Source organism: Helianthus annuus, chromosome 16 (assembly GCF_002127325.2).
Source record: "Helianthus annuus cultivar XRQ/B chromosome 16, HanXRQr2.0-SUNRISE, whole genome shotgun sequence".
Lineage (NCBI taxonomy): Eukaryota > Viridiplantae > Streptophyta > Magnoliopsida > Asterales > Asteraceae > Helianthus > Helianthus annuus.
The window spans coordinates 111,734,990-111,757,275 of NC_035448.2; the positions used below are offsets into that span (position 1 = coordinate 111,734,990).

Consider the following 22,286-nt stretch of genomic DNA (forward strand, 5'->3'; position numbering starts at 1 on the left):
TACTGTTTTTTTGGATCTGTCTCGTTGAATTAAGTGTTTTTGTGTCACATAGTTATTTTTTTTGGCGTTATGGCGTTTTCCAGGTCATTTTTTTGGCGACCGTGGCGTTGTTAATAATTGATTTCCATTGATTAATATTTTATAAGATTACAATAATACGAAATCAAAATAAACTAGTAGTCTTCTATGGATGGGATTACATCAGAGTTGTAGCCATCGCTTTGTTCTTCACTTTCTTCAGATTCATCATCATATTTTAGATTGGCGTATAACGCCATCATCTCGTCTCTTCTTTGCCGCAGCCTATACTTGAATATCATTGCAACCCTGGATCTTGCATCGTTCGAAGGTGGTAAATCACAGAGTTGTTTAAGTAGATATAGCCTCTCTGTCTTCAACATTTCCTCCATCGGCAATAAATTTCACCCCGTGTTGATAAGTCATTTCAACCGTTCCTGCTTCTACATGCACCACCAAACTGCTAACTGTTGGTAGAGGAGTATCGTCAGTATCATCATCATCATCATCATCTTGTGCTGGAAATTTTCTCTCCAATCTTCTTATTACCGTTCGAGTTTTTTCACAATCGTTGGCCATTGGAACCCCAAGGGCCAGAATATCCCTGTGAACCCCTTCATCCATATTAAGAATGGCTTTGATTGTTCTAATCTTCACCATTCTCCTATCAGAGAACTTTAGGATGAATCGTCTCTCCGACCTTTCAAACCTCCAGGCAATAATCTTAGCCATTTTTTTAAGTTTTTAACTCCCTCGAGTTTACTTTTTATTTTTATGCATATGTCGATATAAATTAAAGTTGATTTACGTTTCGACGTATATTTTTTTTAAATAGATCATGTCAAATATGATAAATTTTCTTGCTGATTTTTATAAACTTTTTTTTAGTTGATTTACGTTTTGTCATAATTTTGCCAGGAAACTAACCGGGTCAAATATAATACGTTTTTATTAGATCGTATAAATTCGAGTAACTTTATGTTTCATTAGTCATGTTAAATATAAAACGATTGTGCTTAATTTTGTGGCGTTTTTAGTTGATCTACGTTTTATCGATAAGCAATTATAAGTAAATTCAATACATTCAAATCACGTTAATAGAAATTGACCCTGCAACGTGGGAAATCAATTCTAGTTTAAATATAACTACTGAGAAAGCAAATGATCAATGTGAAGGTTCAAGACATAGCCGAATGTTAGCAAAGCTAGATTCTCATAACGAGACGCTTTGAGTTAGCGAAACGCTCCTCCCCAAAGGAAAAAGACGTGTGTTGTAAGGCTGGAGGGTGTGGGGGCGCCACCCTCGCCACCTCACCATATATAGCGCCCATATGGGCTCCATCACACACCCTCCATTTTATGAGGGGGGCTCCATCTTCCCTTCGCCAACATGGTAGCGCCAAGGTTGAAATGATCAGGTGGGACCCACTAGTTTTAATCCAATCATTTTTTTAATTTTGTTCAGGTGGGGCTCCATCCACACCCTGCAATTTAAAGGGGGGCTCCATGGCTGACGTGGATCCTACGTGGCTTGATAAAGCAAAGCCTCTAGGGGGCTCCAACCACACCCTCCAGCCTAATGTTCGGTTCTTCTTACTTAGGTTGGACTTGAAAATCCCTATGCATATAAGTAATATTTATTTATATTTAGATCGACAGGGTTCGGTTCAAATAAAAATCACCACAAGTTGTGAGAACTGTGAGAACCTCTTCTTTCCGCGTGAGTTGGGCTAATTTTTTTTTGCACAAACGTAGATGAAAATATTATAAACACATCTGTAAAAAAAGTAAAAAAAAGTTGTTGAGTCAGTAGTTTTGACTGATGCAAGTTTTTTTTACGCGCTGGTGTAAATTTTGTACGAACATAAATATTTTTTTACGCCTCATGTAAATGTGTGTATGCGGCATTTAATTTTTTTTTTTGCTGAAACAAGTGATTTTTTTATAACTTTTGAGAAAAAAATTCGGAAAAACCTTTTGGATGACATATTTCTCACGGTTCTTACAACTTAGGGACTGTTTGGTAGCCTCTGAATGGTATTAAGAGGCTACCTCTTAATGGAACCATTAAAAATTTTACCAATGAGAAGGTAGAAGAATGTGACATGTGATGATTTACCATTCAGATGTTACCTCTTAACCATTCAGACTTGAGGTTACCTCTTATTCATTCAGAAGTTTTAAACCATTAAGAGATAGCATCTAAATATTATTCATTCAGAAGTTTTAAACCATTAGGAGATAGCATCTGAATAATAGACAAACAGCCTCTTAAAGTAGTTCTTATTTTAACCCATCGCTAGATCGACATATTAACAAACCTTTTGGTCAGCCCTTTTTTTTTAACGGCAAACCTTTAGGTTAGCTAACATTAAAAACTAAATAATACATGATGTAATTTTTTATATATCTTAACATCTAAATTTTAGTAAATAAATATTTTCCATAAAATACCGAAGAATATTATTCGAAAAAAAACCACTGAAGCTGGCCCACCGAAACCAGAAAGAGAAAGAAAAAACCACAAACGACATCGTTTGACTACTTTCCCCAAATAGCTTAATCTCGACCGTCGATTCCCACCTACAGTCTCAACGTTTAACGGTCCAGATCAAACCAAGCACCCTTACATATACACATTCTGCTCAACTTCCAAGTCATCGTTACAACACTACATTTCTCGTGCTCTCTCTCTCTCTCTCTCTCAAAAGTAACACAAAAGCTCTAGAAAACGAACAATGGCGACGATCAAGGCCGTTAAAGCTCGTCAGATCTTCGATAGCCGTGGTAATCCGACGGTTGAAGTAAGTTTTCACGTCTGTTCAGTTGAAATATTGTTGTATTTGCTCGATTTGTTTGAACGATGTGAGTGTGGTTTGAAGTATGATGTTAGGTTATGATAATATGTTTGTGTATGTATATGTATCGAAGTATATTATGATGATTTTACGGAGTGTGAATGAGTAAATCGGAAGTAAGTGTTGTTTTAATTGCTAGTGTTTTTGAACGATATGATTGTAGATTGAAGTAGCGTATTAGGTTATGATTGTTTAGATGCTTTTGTATCAAAGTGTGTTATGATGATTTTACGGAGTGTAGATGAGTTAATCGGAAGAAGTTTTGATGTCTATTCGTTTGAAATGTTAGTGTCTCTGCTAGATTCGGTTGAATGATGTTAATGTGGATTGAAGTATCGGATTAGGTTATGATTGTTTAGATGTGTTTGTTTCAAAGTGTGTTATGATGATTTTACGGAGTTTAAATGAGTAAATCGGAATTTGTTATGAACTGATGATATTACTGTTGTTGAATGATTGATTTCAGGTTGACTTGAAGTATTGTATTAGGTTATGATAATATGTTTGTGTATATATGTTTTAAAGTATGTTATGATGATTTTATGGCGTGTAAATGAGTATATCGAAACATGTTATGATGTTGTTGATGATTGATTGATTTCAGGCTGGCTTGAAGCATTGATTAGGTTATGATTATCTGGATGTTTTTGTTTCAAAGTATGTTATGATTTTACGAGGTGTAAATGAGTAAATCGGAATGTGTTATGACTTATGGTGTGATTGTTGCTGTTGATGGTTGATTGATTTCAGTTTGGCTTGAAGCATCGTATTAGGTTATGGTTGTTTAGATGTTTGTTATAAAGTGTTTTATGATGAAATACGGAGTGTATACGAGTAAATCGGAATGTGTTATAATGTGATTGTTGCTGTTGATGATTAAGTGTTGATTTCAGGTTGATGTTACTCTTTCCGATGGAACTTTGGCCAGAGCCGCCGTACCTAGCGGTGCTTCTACAGGTTTGGTGTTTTAGTATTTATGTGTGTTTTTTATGTAAGTGTGGTATCGGTTCACTAGAATTTTTTTAAAACTATTTCTAAAAAAATGGTTTATAGGTATATATGAAGCTTTGGAACTAAGAGATGGAGGTTCAGATTATCTCGGTAAAGGTGTCTTGAAGGTGTGTGTTACTCTTGATTTTCCATGTTTTACTCACATTTTAAAATCATGAGTGAATAATAAATGAGATCGGATTCATATACAAATGGAATTAGGTGGTTCATTAACCTTGAGTGCTTGTAACTTTTAAGTAAGCGTTTTGAAACTTGATCCTTGAGTTGCAGAGACCTCGTGTTGCTTTGATTTTAATATCCTGATGAACTAAGTTTAATATCATATTCTATTTAGTGTCATACTTAACAAGGGTCACCTTTTGTAATCTAAAATTGTTTCCATTTTTTGTAGTTGAAAACGCGTAGTAGAAGGGTTTTTAACTAAACGCTTTATCTAAATTTGAATTTGATTTTTTTTTTTAAATATAACCAGTTGAACTTTACAAATAACTACATGAAAGTATAACCTAATTAAAAGATCGTAAATGGACATATATATCGCCATTGGCAAGGTTGTGGGCTGAAAAGTCGCCTAAAATCTCGCTGTCGGTGCTTTTCGGGTCTTAAAAATAAAAATTGCTCTGTCCCTCGTCATCTCTCCATTGGGTGTCATCTCTCTATTTTGGGTTTAAAAACCTCTTGAAAAGTTTCATTTGCACTGGTACATGTAATCCTGCCATTGGCTGAAGTGTGTGGCCACATCATATCCATGCATAGTCAATTTGTGTCCACATGCTATCATACAAGTGGAATTGCATGACTGGTGTCATGTGAATTAAATTGAATTAAGATTTGTAGATACACATAATAATTTAAATTTTGTCAAATATTAATTTTTTAAAGTACTTAGTAAAGATGATATATATGTAAAAAAGTACGGTTAAATTAGACTCCAGTGTTTTTACCCCACAAGATAAGTCCGCATATGATACAAACGAACAAACCAGTAGAATCTCACCCGAAAGTAAGCTTTGGGGAGGGTGAAGTGGGGCATACCTTTCCTTTATCCCAGAAGCTAGAGAGCTGCTTCGGGGGATCCAATTGCTAATGAACATCTGTTAATCACGTATATAGTTTATTGAGTTTTTTTTTTTCAAATTTTTTTATTAATCTAATCAGTGGTAACAAACAAACTAACAATTTTTAATTGAATGTGAAGGCTGTGGAGAATGTTAACTCAATTATTGGTCCTGCCTTGATTGGCAAGGTTTGTCATCTGCACTCTTTTTGCCATCTTTTTTCATTTTAATTTAAAATACAAGCTCAGTTTTAGTTGGTGGTATTGATTATATTATCTTATTTACTTACAGAATCCCACAGAACAGACTAAAATTGATAACTTCATGGTTCAAGAGCTTGATGGAACAACAAATGAATGGGGTTGGTGCAAACAGAAGGTATCAATTTTTTAGACTATTTAATATGCAACCATCTACTTATTAAAGTTGAATCCAAACACAACCGATATATTTATTCGTGTCGAAGACTTAAACCCAAGCAGGCACAGGCGCTCAAAATCAATCGAGCACGACCCGTTTAACCCTTTTTTTTAAATGAGTCAATTGGGTTGTATATGGTTTCTATTCGGGTTGTAAATGTGTTAAATGGGTCACAAGCGTGTTGGTGGGTCGACCTGTTTAATTAAGGTCGATCGGTAACCAAAAACCTGATTATATTTCTGTTGTATCAGGAATTGTTACCCTCTATTATTAATCACATACATATCATCAACTTATGAATATGTCATGTACCCATGCATAAAAGTTTATTTTTCTATTGGCCAGCTTGGTGCTAATGCCATATTGGCAGTGTCACTTGCTGTATGTAAAGCTGGAGCATCTGTTAAGAAAATACCTCTATACAAGGTATGCAAACAAGCTTATCATTTAATTGGACCTTTTATTTTATCTTTATTCTAATTTTTTTTTGTTACCTCTTCAATTTCAGCACATTGCAAACCTAGCTGGAAACAAGACATTGGTGCTGCCGGTACCAGCATTTAATGTCATCAATGGCGGTTCGCATGCAGGCAACAAACTTGCCATGCAAGAGTTTATGATTCTTCCTGTTGGAGCTTCTTCATTCAAGGAAGCCATGAAGATGGGTGTTGAAGTATATCACACCTTGAAGGTAATTACAATCATGCCACTGTAAACTTTTCTTAGTTGTGTTCTAATTTGTTTAATTGTATTTAATATTTTTGGTTTTCAGTCTGTAATTAAAAAGAAATATGGTCAAGATGCCACTAATGTTGGTGATGAAGGTGGATTTGCTCCTAACATCCAGGTCAGTCGATTTTTCAAAATCTGGGCAGATCAGAATTCAAAAATCTCTTATTATGTGACTTTTTAAACTAAAGTTCCCTTAAAAGACTATTTCTATGTCAAGCGGTGATAAAATACACATCTGTTTTTTATTTAAATCATTGTATGGCACTTGTTACACAGGAAAACAAAGAAGGTCTTGAGCTTTTGAAGACTGCAATATCAAAAGCTGGATACAGCGGAAAGGTATTTTTTTATAGGTGGCAAATTTGTTCCCATCATTTATGAACGAGTTGATTCAGAGGTGCCTCTGCGTGTTTTCAGTAATGCATTATGTCAAAATGGTAAAATAATTGTTTTAAAAAACGGTTTTTAAACCATACCGGATTGGACTCAGAAATGGTTCAACCGGTTGAATCTGGTTGTACCGGGCAGTTCAACCAGGCTAACTACTTAACCCTATAATTCTATAAAATGCAACTTCAACTCAAAAAATAATCCAAAAGTACACGATTCCATGATTAAAAAAACAATGCAAAAGTTAATCCGTAATAAAAAATAATCCAAAAATACTAATTTTTCCGTCAAACTTATTTTAAATAAAAGTGTACAATAAGTATATGTCATTGGAGTGTACCAAAATATCGGTTTTTTTAATTTTTAAAAATCAACTTTGAAGATTTTGTAAACCGGTTTAACGGTTTAAACCGGTATAACCATTGGTTTAGACCTTATGCTGTCTCCTCGTTTTACTGGCCTTAAATGTGCCGTGACAGTGTCCGGTATACGGCAAAACCTGTATTACCTGCTGGTTCATATCGGTAATTAAAACATTGGGTAAAATTATTTTAGCTTGAACGAAAGTGAGTCAAACCGGACAAAGTGGTCCCATAGACCAATATGTATTTTTTAAGACACGATAAGAAACCTTCTGAACCCTACGTTTGTAACCATATTTGACACACTAGTTTATAGTTTTTCAAAATTTTGAACAAAAAAATGTTCTGCCAGCCCAATCTGAATGTAAATTTGAGTTAACTTTTGATTCTTGTTGATAAAATTATTGCAGGTTGTTATTGGAATGGATGTTGCTGCATCTGAGTTTTATGAAAATAAAGATAAGACCTATGATCTGAATTTCAAGGAAGAGGTATAACTTCTAAGCTAACTCAATTTTTTATATGTTGGTAATGGTAAAAGTAAAAAATAAAACTAAACATAAAGAACCTTATATGTTGCAGAACAATGACGGGTCTCAGAAGATATCAGGTGACAGTTTAAAAAATGTTTACAAATCATTTGTCGCCGACTACCCGATTGTATCCATAGAGGACCCCTTTGATCAAGATGATTGGGAGCATTATGCAAAGATGACAGCAGAAATTGGTGAGCAGGTTCAAATCGTTGGTGATGATCTTCTTGTGACAAACCCCAAGGTAATATCAGTAGTTTTATAAACTCAAGGCTCGTAAGTAGTCAATATCGAGCTTTGCTTGTTTATTATTTTTTAATTTAATAATATCATATATACACACATATATAATAATTATTCTATGCGGCTCTCAGTTTGCTAATCTGTTTTGTTCAGCGTGTTGAGAAAGCAATCAATGAGAAGACTTGCAATGCTCTTCTTCTGAAGGTTTGTTTAATTGCTTTGATTTCTTTTCCATGGGTATTATTAGTCATCAGGAAGTTCATTGGTATCTTATATTTGTGGTTTAATTACCCGCTTTACTTCGCCTCAGGTGAACCAAATTGGTTCGGTTACAGAAAGCATAGAAGCTGTGAAAATGTCGAAACGTGCTGGTTGGGGAGTCATGGCTAGCCATAGAAGGTTATTTACGTTTTTACTTTTATAGAGGATTAGAGATGAGTTACCTTTACAAATGGGTTGATTTGGGTTGTCTTTTGTCTCAAGTTGGTCAAAGGGGTTGAAAGTTGACCATAATCTTAGTTGTCTTTTTAAAAAATGGACAAAGTAGTGTTTTAGGCCAACCTAACACAACCTGGCGTGTTTGACCATTGATAAAAAATGTTTTTCACTGTTTACCTAACACAACCCGGCATGGTTGACCTTTGATAAAAATGTATTATTATATGCTAAATGACTCAACTGATGGATGCCTTGAATTTATGGCAGTGGTGAAACTGAGGATACCTTCATTGCTGATCTTTCTGTTGGATTAGCCACTGTAAGTTTTCAACAAACATTATAAACAAAACCTAGTCAACAAACAATGTAAACAAAACCCAGTCAGATCACTGTTTCTTATAATACGATTTGACAAACTAAATCAGGGTCAGATCAAGACGGGAGCTCCTTGTCGTTCAGAACGCCTTGCAAAGTACAACCAGGTAAACTTGATTATCTTTTGTTAATGATGTCATCTTGATTCTCCAATTTTTAGTATTTTCAACTATTAATTAATTAATGCTGATTTTGTTTAATTAACTAGCTTCTGAGGATTGAAGAAGAATTGGGATCCGCTGCAGTATATGCAGGATCCAAATTCCGTGCACCTGTTGAACCTTACTGAGACAAAGGCCTGTATGAACTAGGAGATTTTGGGATGGTTGGTTTGGTAGTGTGTTACACTCTTTTGGGTTTTTGTGATGGCTAGTCTTGTTGGTTTGTGGTACACTGTTTACTTTTATACACTTCTATGTTGAAATCTATCGTTTTGGGCGTGTCTTTAAATACCGGTAGCTTATTATACTATCCAGGTCAAAGTTAAACTAGTTGTGGTATGCATTAAATGATATGTTTAACAAAGGACATAATGGTTTAAATATCTACATGCAGACCGTACCGTATACATATGGTAGACTATTTCATTACCTTCCATTTACTTATATTTAGACTGTGTGTGGCTTTAACCAGCTAAACCATCATAAGTGAGTGAGTAGTGGTTTAACTAAATAAAAGTGAAATAAAACAAAAATGTAAGTGATAGGTTGGTAACTTCTGGACTACATCAGTATGACCTTGGTGAACATCTTAGTGAGCCCCATTTTGGCGCACCCGTAGCGATGTCTGACGCCAAGATTGGCTGCGGCTATAATTAGTCTTACTACATTAGCTTTCATCACTTACAGTATCGAACGAGTTGTGTTTGGTTGTCGGATTGAATTTGACACCAACCCAAATGTTGGAGTTAGCTCATGCGATAAACATATGACATCTAGATACTTTTCAACCCAGACCTGTCTATGTTATATGCAAATGTCGGGGTGTTTAGTAATATACAAGATTTAAGCGAGTGGCAAGACAAACAGGTTAGGTCAGGTCGTGTACCCAATTGAAACATGTTCGTGTTTTAATGAATTTAGATCAACAAAGATCTTCGCTAGCATTTCTTCTCCAACATAGGTTACTCGGTGGTGGCTGTGCATAGATGACAAAGGTAATGGAAACTTTTGCCGACTTGGGGATCAGTGAACACAGGTGGTATGGAAAAAACAGTGGCGGAAAAGCTGTAATGGTGCGAATTGGTACATGCTGGATGACCCATCGCACTTTCATTATAACAACTGTAGTGGTGCACAAATCAGGTTTTTTTAAAAACCGGTTCCGGGTATGGAACCGTGTTCGGGTAGGATCGGGTTTTACAAAATCGTGTTTTTTTAAAAACCAGTCCGGGTTTTCTACCAAAAATGTATACCCTATATACCCGGGTTCGGGTAGGGTTCGGGTCGGGTTTTATAAAACCCGAGTATTATAATACCCTATTTCCTGATTCGGGTCCGGTTCGGGTATTCATCGGGTAGGGTTCGGGTATGCATCGGGTTGGGAAAAAACCCGCACCGGGTATTAAAAAAACCCGACCGGGTATTAATGCTTCTTGCACATTCAAAGAAGGGACCCGCATCGGCATTGTTGGACGGACAGGGAGCGGAAAAACAACATTAATAACTGCACTTTTCCGTCTGGTAGAACCTGATAGTGGAACAATTCATATAGACGGTTTGGACATTTGCTCTATAGGACTAAAGGAACTCAGAATGCAACTAAGTATCATCCCTCAAGAACCAACACTTTTCAAGGGTAGTATAAGAACTTGGACCCATTAGAACTTTACTCTGATGATGAAATATGGAAGGTAAGGGAAACAATATTAAAAAAGTAAGTGTTACTTTTTTTTATGGGAAGTTATTACTTTGTAAAATCGGTTCTTAAAGCGATCATGAGTTCTAACTTCTAAGTAGCGGTGGCAAATGGGTAGGTCGTATCTGGTTAGGTCAATGGATCTTTCCAGCAAAATTTTCCCGTCGGTTGACAATGGTGGTTGCCCTTGGTTCGGATCATTCCTCAAAACTTTGCAATACTTTCAACGTCGTGTTCGAATCAGACTTCAACATAGCTCCACAATGAACGCATCGAGCTTTGCTTGGTCCAAATGACATTTTACATAACTTGTAATGAACCCAAACTTCTTGGTTTCGAGTTGTAGGAATAACCTCCACGACGCTTGCTTTGGTAGCCGTAGAACCCACGCCAACGGAAGACATAGCACTTTGCGAAGCCATTTTTAGAGCGGTGTTTTGTTGATTTTCAGTGTAAAATTGAGTTGTGTTTTCTGGTTGTTTTGTTTGTTGGTTCGAGTTCTTGCTGGATGTTTGGTTTAACTTTCAAAAAAAAAAAAAAAAAAAAAAAAAAAACCCAAACATTGAAACAATAATATTACCGTTCCTTTTTAGTTGTTGTGCATATTAGTTGTGCATATTAATTCTGCAGTAAATAATCTTCAACCAAAACATTAAATGTCTTCAAAGACTTGGTGTATAGTAACAATTCTGCAGTAAATAATCTCCAACCATAACATTAAATAATCTCCAACCATAATTAGGTGTGTGTAATCATATTTTCAAAGATGCATCTACTTAAAACTAGAGGTAGCTATATAACCGGGTATAAAATAACCCGGTTCCGGGTATTTATAAAAATCGGGTTTCGGGTATAAACTAGGTATAAAAAAACCCGGTTCCGGGTTCGGGGCTTAGATCAAATATGAATACCCGGTCCATACCCTATGGGTAGGGTCGGGTTCGGGTATAGAAAACCCAGTTTTTATAATACCCGGTTCCGGGTCCGGGTTCGGGTTTTTTGTGCACCACTAATAACTAGTTTACAACATTTAGTGATTTATGAGCAACCGAATTACACCTACGATTTCATCCATACTAGCATATTTTATACAGCATATTATACTCTTACTAACCCATATTTTATACAACGAATTAAACTTTCAATAGACTGTGATATTATAATTAGAGAGCTCAGAAGCTAACATAAAAAGTAGAAAAATCCACAAACTAATCATAAAAACAAATCGAAACTCAGATGTACTTCTCGTTTCTTCCTAGACAAAATTGCATAATCAAATGTATACAACACAATAATATTTCAACTTTATAACCAAAGTATTACACGCCAATGATGATCTTGAAGCTGAATACGTAACAAAAAAATCAAATGAAAACAAAACCTCATCATATTCCGTCTAACATTTGTGTTCCAAAACTGGCATCGATCCTGAAAAAAGGTGCATATTGTCTTGCAGCTAAAAGCTAATTCACATCCACCAGTTCAACATCAAAAACCAGCCATGAATTGGGTGGTATAGCCGAACCAGCACCTCTAGCACCATACCTGATTTCAAGCGACAATAATCAGATAATCAGTAACCACCCAAACAGCAGGAACATGGAAAACATCAGAATAAGAGAATACCCCATAGACGGAGGAATCGTTAGTCTTCTTTTCTCCCCGACACGCATGCCTACATTAAACAACATTCACACATAATTAACAGACTGCAAACTGTTAAATCATTAAAAAAACAGAAAAAATAACAAATAAAACGAAGACCGGCTACCTTTAACACCAACATCCCATCCTGCTATCACTTCACCAGCACCTAGAAAAATGATTAAAAAAAAAGATTAATAGTTTATAAACATAAAATACTGTCACATTTTTATTTAAGAATGCCAGCTTATTACAAAAGGGTACCTAGGCGAAATTTGAAAGGTGCCTTTGCAATATTTGAGTCAAATATTTTCCCATTCTTCTTTAGCTTGCCTATGTAACGCATACTAATCTGTTAAGAAAGAAATAATTTCAAATTAACATACTTGTTTGAGATAGAATAAAACCAAATCGGTCAATATTATGATAACGCAACTCACCTTTTTCCCATTATCTGCTCGCTTTCCATTTGGTTTACCCATTTGAATTTCCTCAATTACTAATCCATTTGGAAAAGTTCTAACTTGCGATGAATTAGCTTTAGTAGCTGATGTGTTTACTTTAGCAGCAGGTGTATTATTCTCCTGCTGTTTGTTCTTCTTCTTGTCTTTTACCAAAGATGCAGCCCTTTTTAATACATTCAATAAATAATTAGTGTAACTTAAAATTTTGTTTTATAATATACTTGATCATGCTCCTAAATATGTAAACAACAAGTTCTACTTATATATGTTTTGTTTAGGGTTTAAAATACAAGGATGGTCCTGTGGTTTACCAAAATTTTGGATTTGGTCCCTAGCTTTCCAAAAGTACATGGATGGTCCCTGTGGTTTACACTTTGTAACACATTTAGTCCCCAGCAAACAAATCTGAAGGTCTTTAGCAAGTCCAAGTTAGGGACTACATGCGTTACAAAGTGCAAACCACAAGGACCATCCGTGTACTTTCGGCAAATGTCCGGGACTAAATGCGTTACAAACTGCAAACCATAGGGACCATCCATGTACTCTTGGAAAGGTAGGGAGTAAATCCAAAATATTGGTAAACCACAGGGACCATCCGTGTACTTTACTCTTTTATTTATTTATTTATAACGCATTGATCACTGAATGATAAAAAATACAGAAGTTACGTACTTTTCAGGTGTTTGCTTTTTATTGGTTTCCTCCTTCTGAACTCCGTTGTTAACATTAGCATCTTCTCGTGTATCTTTCGCTTTCTTGCTCTTCTTCTTTGATTTCTTGACATCCGATTCCGGCGTTGGAACTTCAACAGAATCATCTTTCTTTCGTTTTGCGTTATTTTCAGAATCATCCACCTCGTTTTTCCTCTTGGCTTTCCCTTTCTCACCCTTTTTACTTGATTCTTCCGTAACTTTTTTCCCACTTGGAATGTCGTCTTTGTCATTAGCACCAGAAGAAATCGGAAAACCGTCTTCATCTTCACTCTCCAATACCGGAACATTGCTAGAACTTTTCAAAACAATTTGTTTCTGACGATCGTCAGCTTGTTTATTCTTCTTCTTTGCTTGTTCAGAAACAGCGTTCTCGTCCGGTTTCTCATCATCAACAATCTCCTCAATTCTCACTAATAGAAAACAACTTTTAATATAAATAAAGCACTCTAACGTAACTAAAATGTAATAAAAGAGTGCAAAACCATTAGATATACATACATACCTCCACCGTTTGGTAAATTTGAAGAAGGGAACATATCCATTTCATCATCAGTGAGGTCATCCTCGTCATCAAAATCACTATCTTCTCCGGAGTCAATCTCTACTCCCTCAAAGCTACCATCCTCATCAGAACCACTTTAAAATATTGTTAAGAAAACAGTCACAACCAAATAGTATGACGTACAACATAGCTATTCATCACTGCTAATAACATTCATGAAAGTAAACATGAATTGTGACAAAGGGTTTAGAAAAAGTATTAAGTAAAATACCATCTTCGTCCCTGAGGTTTGGCTACTTTTGCGACTTTCGTCCAAAGGTTTGTTTTTCCGCATTTGGATCCAAAAGGTTTGAAATCTTGCCATTTTCATCCAACTCGTTTTTCCGCATTTGGATCGAAAAGGATTGAAATCTTGTCATTTTCATCCAACTCGTTAACTCCATCCATTTTCTAAAGTTAAGTCAGGGGTATTTTAGTCTTTTTAGACATTGTTTGTGATGATTAAAGGGTTTGGGTGGAGGAAAAGTCAACAGACGTGGATCTTTATTTCTTATAGTGTATTTATTTTAATGAAAAATGTCCAAAAAGACGGAAATGCCCCACATTTAACGGAAAAAATGGATAGAGTTAATGAGTTGGATGAAAATGGCAAGATTTCAAACCTTTTAGATCCAGATGCGGAAAAACAAATCTTTGGACGTAAGTCGCAAAAGTAGCCAAACCTCAGGGACGAAGATGGCATATTTTACTCAAAAGTACTGAACAGAACTGTTAAAAGTTGAAAGGATACGATTCGTAGTCATCTCCATCAGAATTTGGCTCTTCTCCATAGAAGAATCCAGATAGATGAATGCTGTGCGGCCCCTCCACTGAGAATGTTACCTCATCGTATTCTTCGAACTCGATGTTCAATGAGCATGTTTCCATTTTTCTTGGGAGCAGTGAGCATAAGTATATCGGCTTTTTATCACTAACATTACACACAACAACAGCCTTCTCTTTTGATTTACCACTACCTAGTGTTGCCTATATCAACATAAAAGATATAATGTGAGCTTCAACAATTCAATTGTCTTCCATATGTGAGAAATCACAAAGTTACAAATTCACATCATACTATTGGTGAATATTTAGTTGCAAATTGTACAAAAAAATCGTGATTTTACACTAGTACAACAACAACAACAACCATACCCAGTAAATCCCGCAATTAGCAAAGCTAATGGTAGGGTATGGGGAGGGTGGGATGTAGGCAAATCTTACCCCTATCGTTGAGCATAGAGAGGCTGCTTCCAGAGAGACCCCCAGCTCTATAACAACAAGCACTAAAAAAGTACCAGAAAACTACCCGAGACAAAAGAAGTGATGAAAGCAAAAAACAGTAGAGTGAAGGTAAATATAGCATCATAGAGAAACGGTAGAGTGATTTTACACTAGTAGCGCAGAGTAATTATAATTACTCTACAAAAATTACATAACTACTCTACTAATGTAAAATCATGATTTTTTTTTTTACAATTTGCAACTAAACATCATACTTAAGTAGATGGGAAAAAATCAAAAAAAAAAAAAAAAAAAAAAGCTTCCTTCACTTCCATTTGTATTTGATCCTTACACTATATATAAGCATATACTTTCTTCTTTTCTCGCGTGAGATTGGGTTTGCACCCAACATAAAATTGCTGATTTAAAACAGCTTAATTCACTCACAAATAAACAATTGGGCAGTTGAAATAAGCAATCCCAAATACCTAACTTCTGTATCACTAATTTTTGTTTCAATCTTAAACTTTAGATTTCTTCTGAACTACCTAAAGCTGGTTCTATAAAATTCATATTGGGGCTTCAGATTAACAAACCCTAGGCCCAGTTTTAGTTCAAAACTCAGATTCCATTCTTGAAATATATGAACCATTTCTCAAACTTGTTTCTACTTGACAAAACTACAGCCAATATATAGGGTGAGCAATAACAGAACTGTTAATCGAAACCGAACCAAAAACCGATTAACCGATAATCGGTTATCGGTTTTTTTTGTACCGTTAACCGTACCGAACCATTTATATTTTCATATATTTTTTGGTTTATATCTCCATTTCATGTATTTAGACCTCCATTTCATGTATTTATACCTCCATCACATGTATTTCTGAGTAAAAATATTAGCCCAAGTTTGGTTTTGGTTATTTACCGAAATTAACCAAAAACCGACAAATTAACTGAATAAATTAACCGAACACCTACTTTGGTTAATAAAATAAATTAATCGACAACTTCCATTTCGGTTAATGCAAATAACAGAACTGTGCACACGCCTAAATTATACACACAAACTTGACATAATTTTGTACCAATTAATTAGCAAACATCATCATATGAAAGTTGCTCAAATTCTTTGATCAACAAAAACAAACCTGTGACAGATGAAGTCTTCCTTTTTCATCATCGTATTGATGAACGTAGGGTTCGCCAGGCTTTATTTCAATTCCTGCACATTAACAACACACGAACAACAGTACAACACCGTCTACTAAAATTTGAATGATAGACACAGAGTCGAAATTGAAATTTTTGTGATCGAAACGTACCCCAAAACGCCATTGTTTCAGATTCAGGTGGCGAAAATGAGATCGAAAGTTTGTTGTAAACCCTAGCTTAAACCCTAGAACAGAAGAATATTAAATGAAAATATTCAAATGGTTGTTTATATAAACCCTTCCTTTTTTAGTACTTGGATTTGAAATTGTTTACGTTAGGCCCATGTGTCTCTCAATAAAGTTTAGAACAAGCACATAAGCTCCTAAAACAACCCAACTCCGAACCATCTTCTTCTCCAATTAAAGGTTGGAAAAGAAAACCGGGTGAAGAAGCCCGAACCGGATTTTTTCATACCTGGGTATTCTATATCTGACTCGAATCTACTTATAGGATATAGATATAATGCACATTTTCATCTCAATATTTGAAGCTGAAGCTGGTTTTTTATGCCTGAACCCAGTTACGCTCTATACCCAATATAAGTATTTTTTTTTCAGATCCCGATAGAATACTCAAATTTTTAAAATGTATTTTTATGTTTACTTTATAACTTTTATATTTTAATTTTTTAAATACATATTATGAAATACATAATTCATACTATAAGACCCAAAGTTCTTCACCTTAATACTCGGTCGTGTTCGCTTTGCATCAACACCTTTGATGCAACCAACACAACACCGCACCCCATGTTTTCTAACTCGTTTGGCGTCACACCCAAAACTTGTCCAAACACTTGAACATCAACCACAAACAAGGCGACATCTTTCTCTTCCACCTTGATCAAACCCGCTACTTCACCACCTTTGTAGTCTGTTGTTGATTCGATCTAACACCGCACTACCCCTAGGTTTTCTCCTTTTATCAAGTCTGCAATCACTGCTCCTTGATTGCTATTGTCTTGCTATCGTTGACAACAACTTTGATCACTATAACCTGTTGTTGCCGTTTGATCAACAAACCCCCTTACACCTTCAAACCTCCTAAATTGGTAAAAACCGCTCTGATATCAATTATTGGAAATCAGGCATTCTTCAATATAATCAAACAATGGACTCAAAAAAAAAAAAAAAAAAACTCTTTGATTAAAATTGAAGGTACATAAACTTAATATATGAACCCTAATTATACTGAACAACCCTTTGAAGAACAAGTAACCTACTTGAAGAAACACGAAACTAATTTTAAGATTAATTAGTTTGGTTTATGTTTCAATCATGAGGGTTAATCTTCTTAATCTTTCCTGAGCTCCAATGTGATCCGTTCTTCCTGCAAAACAGCAACACCGTTAGCTCGTTAAGAGGGGAATATGGGGGTTTCCCTCTTAACCAGACTCCGGCGTGAGAATAAGTAACTGCTTTGAGGAAATAAGTGTGTGTTAAGAGTGAGAGTAGAGAGAATGGAATGTTTAACATGTGTATGGAGGTCTCTATTTATAGCCGGAAAGATATAAGAGGAGATGGGCTGATGGGCCTTGGGCCGGAAGGCGACAAACAGGGATATCCTCCTTGTCTCATTAGTATCGACCGTTAGTGGCTTCTAGAAGATCTCCGGTGCTGGCACACCTTGATTGGAGCCACGTGTCCCAGTTGTCGGCCTTGTTGTCCCTCTGCCATCAGCAGGTAAGTAGAGATCATGGGGCAGTTGTCGCCGCCCCCTGATTGGTGCCATGTAGGTGTCCTTGTGTACTCTCTGTCTCCTGCACGTCAGTCGATAGTGGAGCACGATAGAGCACAGCCTGGTGGACGCTGATTGGCTCATTCTTCTGCCACTTGTACCTTGTGTACTTTCTGAAGTGGCCTTGCGCCGTAGCTCCTGCACGACCCTTGTTGTGCACGTAACTAGCCCGCACAGGGGTTGTAGGAGATGAAGGCTCTTATTCAGAACACTAAGTGTGAAAACTGATGTTATCTCTTGCTTGGACCTCGCGCGAGGTCAGCTTTTGCTTAAACAGGCCGCACGAGGTCTATAGATTGATCAGCTTACTGACTAAGGAGTATGGTCCAGCGTGAGACCCGAATGGACTGCGCGACTTTTTGGGACCATACCCCTTCAAGTCCCTCAGTCCAGTGTTGCTCCATGCGCGAAGTAAATGGTTGGAGCTCTGGACTTAGAAAAAAGAAAGTGTGCTAGCTTTGAAAGGTGCTTGCTAGGTCTTGGTAGGCGGCGCGTGTGTAAGTGATTGTTAATTACTATGGCGCGACTACCAGAGTTTCCTGTTGATAGTATTTTGCTTTTGAGTGCAAGCGCGTAGGCTCATTGGATAATCATGAATGTTGCGCGACCTTTGCTAACTTCTGCATGAAGTTTGTAGTAACTTTGAACGGGAAAAACCTCGAATTTTGAATTATGACAGGTTGGTGCAAATGTCGTTGATGGCGACGTTTGAGTTGACTGCTGACACGGCGATCATCATGCTGTTATTGACGGTTCGGCTTTCCGTCAGGCGAGTGAGGCCCACGCACGCGTGGTAACCGTCACTCTAAGAATCCCGCCTTACGTGGCAGCTGCTGATTAGTTACGCGCGCGGCGATCCCGACATGTTTACCCATCACATTAAATGCGATGAGTATATATATTCGACGAGAGGGGAGAGAGTTGCACAAATCTTTCTTCTGCTTTCTCTATTTTCTTTCTAAATCTTCAACGAGTCTTCAAATCTTCAAATTTCTGAAGGTGATCTTCAAGTTTTTCCAGAAATTTAGAAGATCTTCATCCGAATTTCATTATCTTTATATACATGGCTGAAGAAGAAACCCAGGTTGAAGAAGGTCCGGTCCCTGTCCTTAAATGGGATCAAGGCTTATTTGAGCAGATCACTCGAGTATTCTGGTTCCCACCGGAATGGGACGCACAATACCCCCGGCAAGGCCAGACGGCTGCTGACGCACTGCCAGGATATATTACCTTGTTCGAAGACTTTTTCTTGCAAGGGAATTTCCGACTGTCGGTGACGGAGTTCATGGCATCCATACTTCATTACTATGGCTTTCGCATATCTTAGATGAGTCCACCCGGCATGGTGAGGGTGAGACACTTCGAGTTCCTATGCCGATCTCATGGGATAGAACCCTCAGTCGAGAAGTTTCGGGCGTTTTACCAGTTGATCAGGAATATCGGGTTTTATTCCTTCGGTTCTGCTAAGAAGATTCTACTAAATCCTCCGAAAAGCTTTCATGACTGGAAGATAAAGTTCTTCTTCATCAGAGAAGAGGTCATAGTGATCGTGATGATCTTCCGCGAGCCGGATTCGATTGAGAAAGAGGAACTTCCTATCCCCAAAGGAGCTGATTGGTATTTGAAGCTTACTGCGACACCGAATCAGATTTTTGGTGAAAATGTACTGGTTGCGGCGCAGATGAGCGACAAGTGGCCAGAGACTAGCAACGAAGTACCCATTCTAAAGTTTGAAGATAGAGGTGTGTTGTTTCATTTATTTATCTTCCTTTGCAATTTATTCGCGCTTAACTGTTGAATTTTATTGCAGAGGCGCACCTTTATCAAGCTGCTTTCCCCACGTTTGGTGGGTCTATGGGCGTGCGCCCGCTAGAATCGGGGGAGCCTTACTGGTACGAGCAGATAAAAGGCCATTTCCTTTATCCCCCTGCTGGAGCCTTTGCCAATCCTCCTTCCGCTACCGAAGGTGCGCTACTTCCCAAATCGAGACCTTTGCGCGGCATGACTTCTGCTGGAAAGGAGATCTTGTTTCTTTCCAGCGAGGAGTCCGTAGGCTCGTCGCAAGAAAAATCAAGCTCCTGGTCTAAAATCTTTGCAGGTGTATTGTGCGACCTGGGGATAGATCCAGAAGAGAGACCAAAGAAGGCTGCCAAGAAGAAGATCAAGAAGGTAACCGTAGACACTGGCGCGACCAATAAGAGGGGTGGATCTAGCCGCGCGGCTACCACGTCGCAAGATAAATGTAGTCTTCGATTCCTGCAGAGTAACCTGGAGGATTATGTTGTTACGAGTGACTCACTGGAGTGTTTGTCCCGTATAGGTGAGAAGAAGACCAGCGCAGCTAGTTTAAAAAGTTCTGGAAGCGCGGGATCTCGGATCCCTGAAGCTGGCATGACCCCTTCATCGATTGCCCTGGATGAAGAGGAAGAAGAAGAGCATGAGGAAGAAGCTGCCGCCAAGTTGGTGAGCAGGAAAAGATCTAGGGAGGAGGCTGCTGCTGGCGCTAAAACGGCGCAAAAGAATGTTGGCTCGGTGATAGGGAAGCAAAGTAGCCTGCGCTCCCTTTACAAGTTCTCACCAGCTTATTATTATGTTGCTCTCCATATTGTCTCTTAAGTAAAATTTCCTAACACTTGATTTCTGCAGAGGCTTTAAAGAAAAACCCTGAGAAAACTAAGGGTGTTGAACCGAAGGATCCAAAAGAGCCGGCACCGAAGAAGATGAAATTTATCATCCGACCCCCCAAGATAACTGAGAGGGAGATTGAGAAAATGTTTGAAAAGTCTGCAGGTAGTGAAAACCTTGTGAAGGAGAAACAGAAAGAGATCGAGATTGTTGCTGCTGCTGAGCATGCTATTGCGCATAGTCCAGAGGCCACGCGCATCACGGGGCTTGACCACCCCCCCAAGGAGAGAGAAAAAGAAGCTGCTCAGACCAAAGGGCCTGAAGTTGTTAAACCAACGGAACCTGCGCAACCAAATGCCCCCACCCAAATCATGCAAGTGACATCTGCTGCTAGGGGGTCAGCTGCTACTGTACCTGAGCAAGCAACGCATAAAGAGACTACCACTACTGCGGGTAGTGCAAGTGCTGGTGGTTCTGGTGGTGATGGAAGTGCAGGCGCGGTTGGTGGTGCTGGAGGGTCGATGCCACAAGCTCCCATTGGTCCTAAGGATACTTTGGGAGATATTTACTACAAGACATATACTGAAGAGGCGCGTGACGATGCTCCTCACCAACCCGTTTGGAGTTTAAAGCAGAAAGACACATTTATGGAGTTTGGGGCCTGCCGGGACTGGTATTTGAGCTCTTTCCCTCCCGGTGAAGTGAACAGACAAAGGGCGCGTACCCATGAGCGTTTATATCGCGCTTACATTGTTGGGGAGGCGAATACCAGTGCCGCCAATCATCAAATTGTGCGTGAATGGCGCACAATGGTTAAAGAGCGGGCTGACTGGGAGAAGTACCGCGAGCGCCTGTTGAAGCAAGTTCAAGACTTTGAACAGCTGAAAAAAGCTTTTGCCGAAGAAAAGGCCGCTTTTGATGCAGACAAGAAGTATGAAGAATGGGGTCGTGAAGGTCTAAAAAGCAAACTCCAAGCTGCCGAGGAGTTGTTATCTAAGGAGCGAGCTGACTAGAAAAAGGTATGCGAAAAGGATAAGCAGCGCATGTATGCTGCCCGCACCAAAATTACCGACCTTGAGGCTCAGATTGCCACTTTAAAAGGGAAGTTTGAGGAAGTTGAAGTAGATAAAGGGCGTGTTGAGGTTCAACAATCTTAACCCTTTCCTTTTTATGTTGTTTTGTACTTGACAAAATATTGCTAAGTCTTTGTTTCATCCTTTGCAGGCTGAGTTGAATGCCAGGTTGCGAGCAAGGATAAAGACTTAGTTGCCAAGGATGTAGAGATTGCGAAGCTAAAGCGCCGAGTATTTGAGGCTCATGACAAGAATGAGTCTTTGGAGATAGACCTTGAGGCTGAAAGGGTGAAGGCTGCTACCGCCGAAGAGGCCAAACAGAAGGCCGATGAGGCGCGAGATATTAACACCTCCGCCCTTAACGTAGCTCAAAACAACTATGCCGAGGCTCAATCAATCGTGGACACGCTAGTATCCGAATCCGAATGGATGCGCAATAGAGGAGTAGCTGCGGTGAGTTTCTCCTCCTTTATCTTAGGTTTTATTCATTGTTGTTTTGTTCTCAGCTGTTGCTCTGTGTAGATCGCCAATTCCATTCTGAATGCTACTGTGATGGATGAGGCTGTTGCTGCACTGATAGATGCCTCTCGCGCCGTCGGACATCGTGGTGGCTACCTAGAGTGCGCTCAACATGTGGAGGAGGCGTTTGGCCAACAATTTGACACTCATCATTGCTCAATGACCGATCAGGCTGATTCTACGCTTTCTCAAGCCGAACAGGTTTATGACCATCTTTCATTGCCTGTGATGGAGTT

The 22,286-nt window shown here is 38.2% G+C and overlaps 2 protein-coding genes across 3 annotated transcripts; one reads left to right on the plus strand and one right to left on the minus strand.

Moving 5' to 3' along the window:
• Positions 1–2,666: 2,666 nt before the first annotated feature.
• Positions 2,667–8,909, plus strand: LOC110914942 (enolase). Its single transcript, XM_022159544.2, has 16 exons — positions 2,667–2,822; positions 3,770–3,833; positions 3,930–3,994; positions 5,086–5,133; positions 5,237–5,323; positions 5,711–5,791; positions 5,874–6,056; positions 6,138–6,212; positions 6,374–6,436; positions 7,260–7,340; positions 7,432–7,626; positions 7,779–7,829; positions 7,936–8,024; positions 8,331–8,382; positions 8,489–8,545; positions 8,647–8,909. Exons 1-16 carry the CDS (start codon positions 2,757–2,759, stop codon positions 8,725–8,727), a joined length of 1,338 nt encoding a protein of 445 aa, XP_022015236.1. The 5' UTR covers positions 2,667–2,756; the 3' UTR covers positions 8,728–8,909.
• Positions 8,910–11,504: 2,595 nt separating this feature from the next.
• Positions 11,505–16,635, minus strand: LOC110915989 (peptidyl-prolyl cis-trans isomerase FKBP53). 2 transcript variants are annotated; one of them, XM_022160735.2, is made up of 11 exons: positions 16,511–16,635; positions 16,207–16,280; positions 16,033–16,106; positions 14,409–14,644; positions 13,619–13,752; positions 13,076–13,526; positions 12,380–12,566; positions 12,204–12,291; positions 12,067–12,108; positions 11,922–11,970; positions 11,505–11,840 (listed from the first exon to the last, which is right to left on the minus strand). In XM_022160735.2, exons 2-11 carry the CDS (start codon positions 16,217–16,219, stop codon positions 11,759–11,761), a joined length of 1,356 nt encoding a protein of 451 aa, XP_022016427.1. In that variant the 5' UTR covers positions 16,220–16,280; positions 16,511–16,635; the 3' UTR covers positions 11,505–11,758. The 2 variants fall into 2 exon arrangements, with proteins under 2 accessions (XP_022016427.1, XP_022016428.1); XM_022160736.2 differs by lacking the exon at positions 16,511–16,635 and adding an exon at positions 16,370–16,502.
• Positions 16,636–22,286: the final 5,651 nt, after the last annotated feature.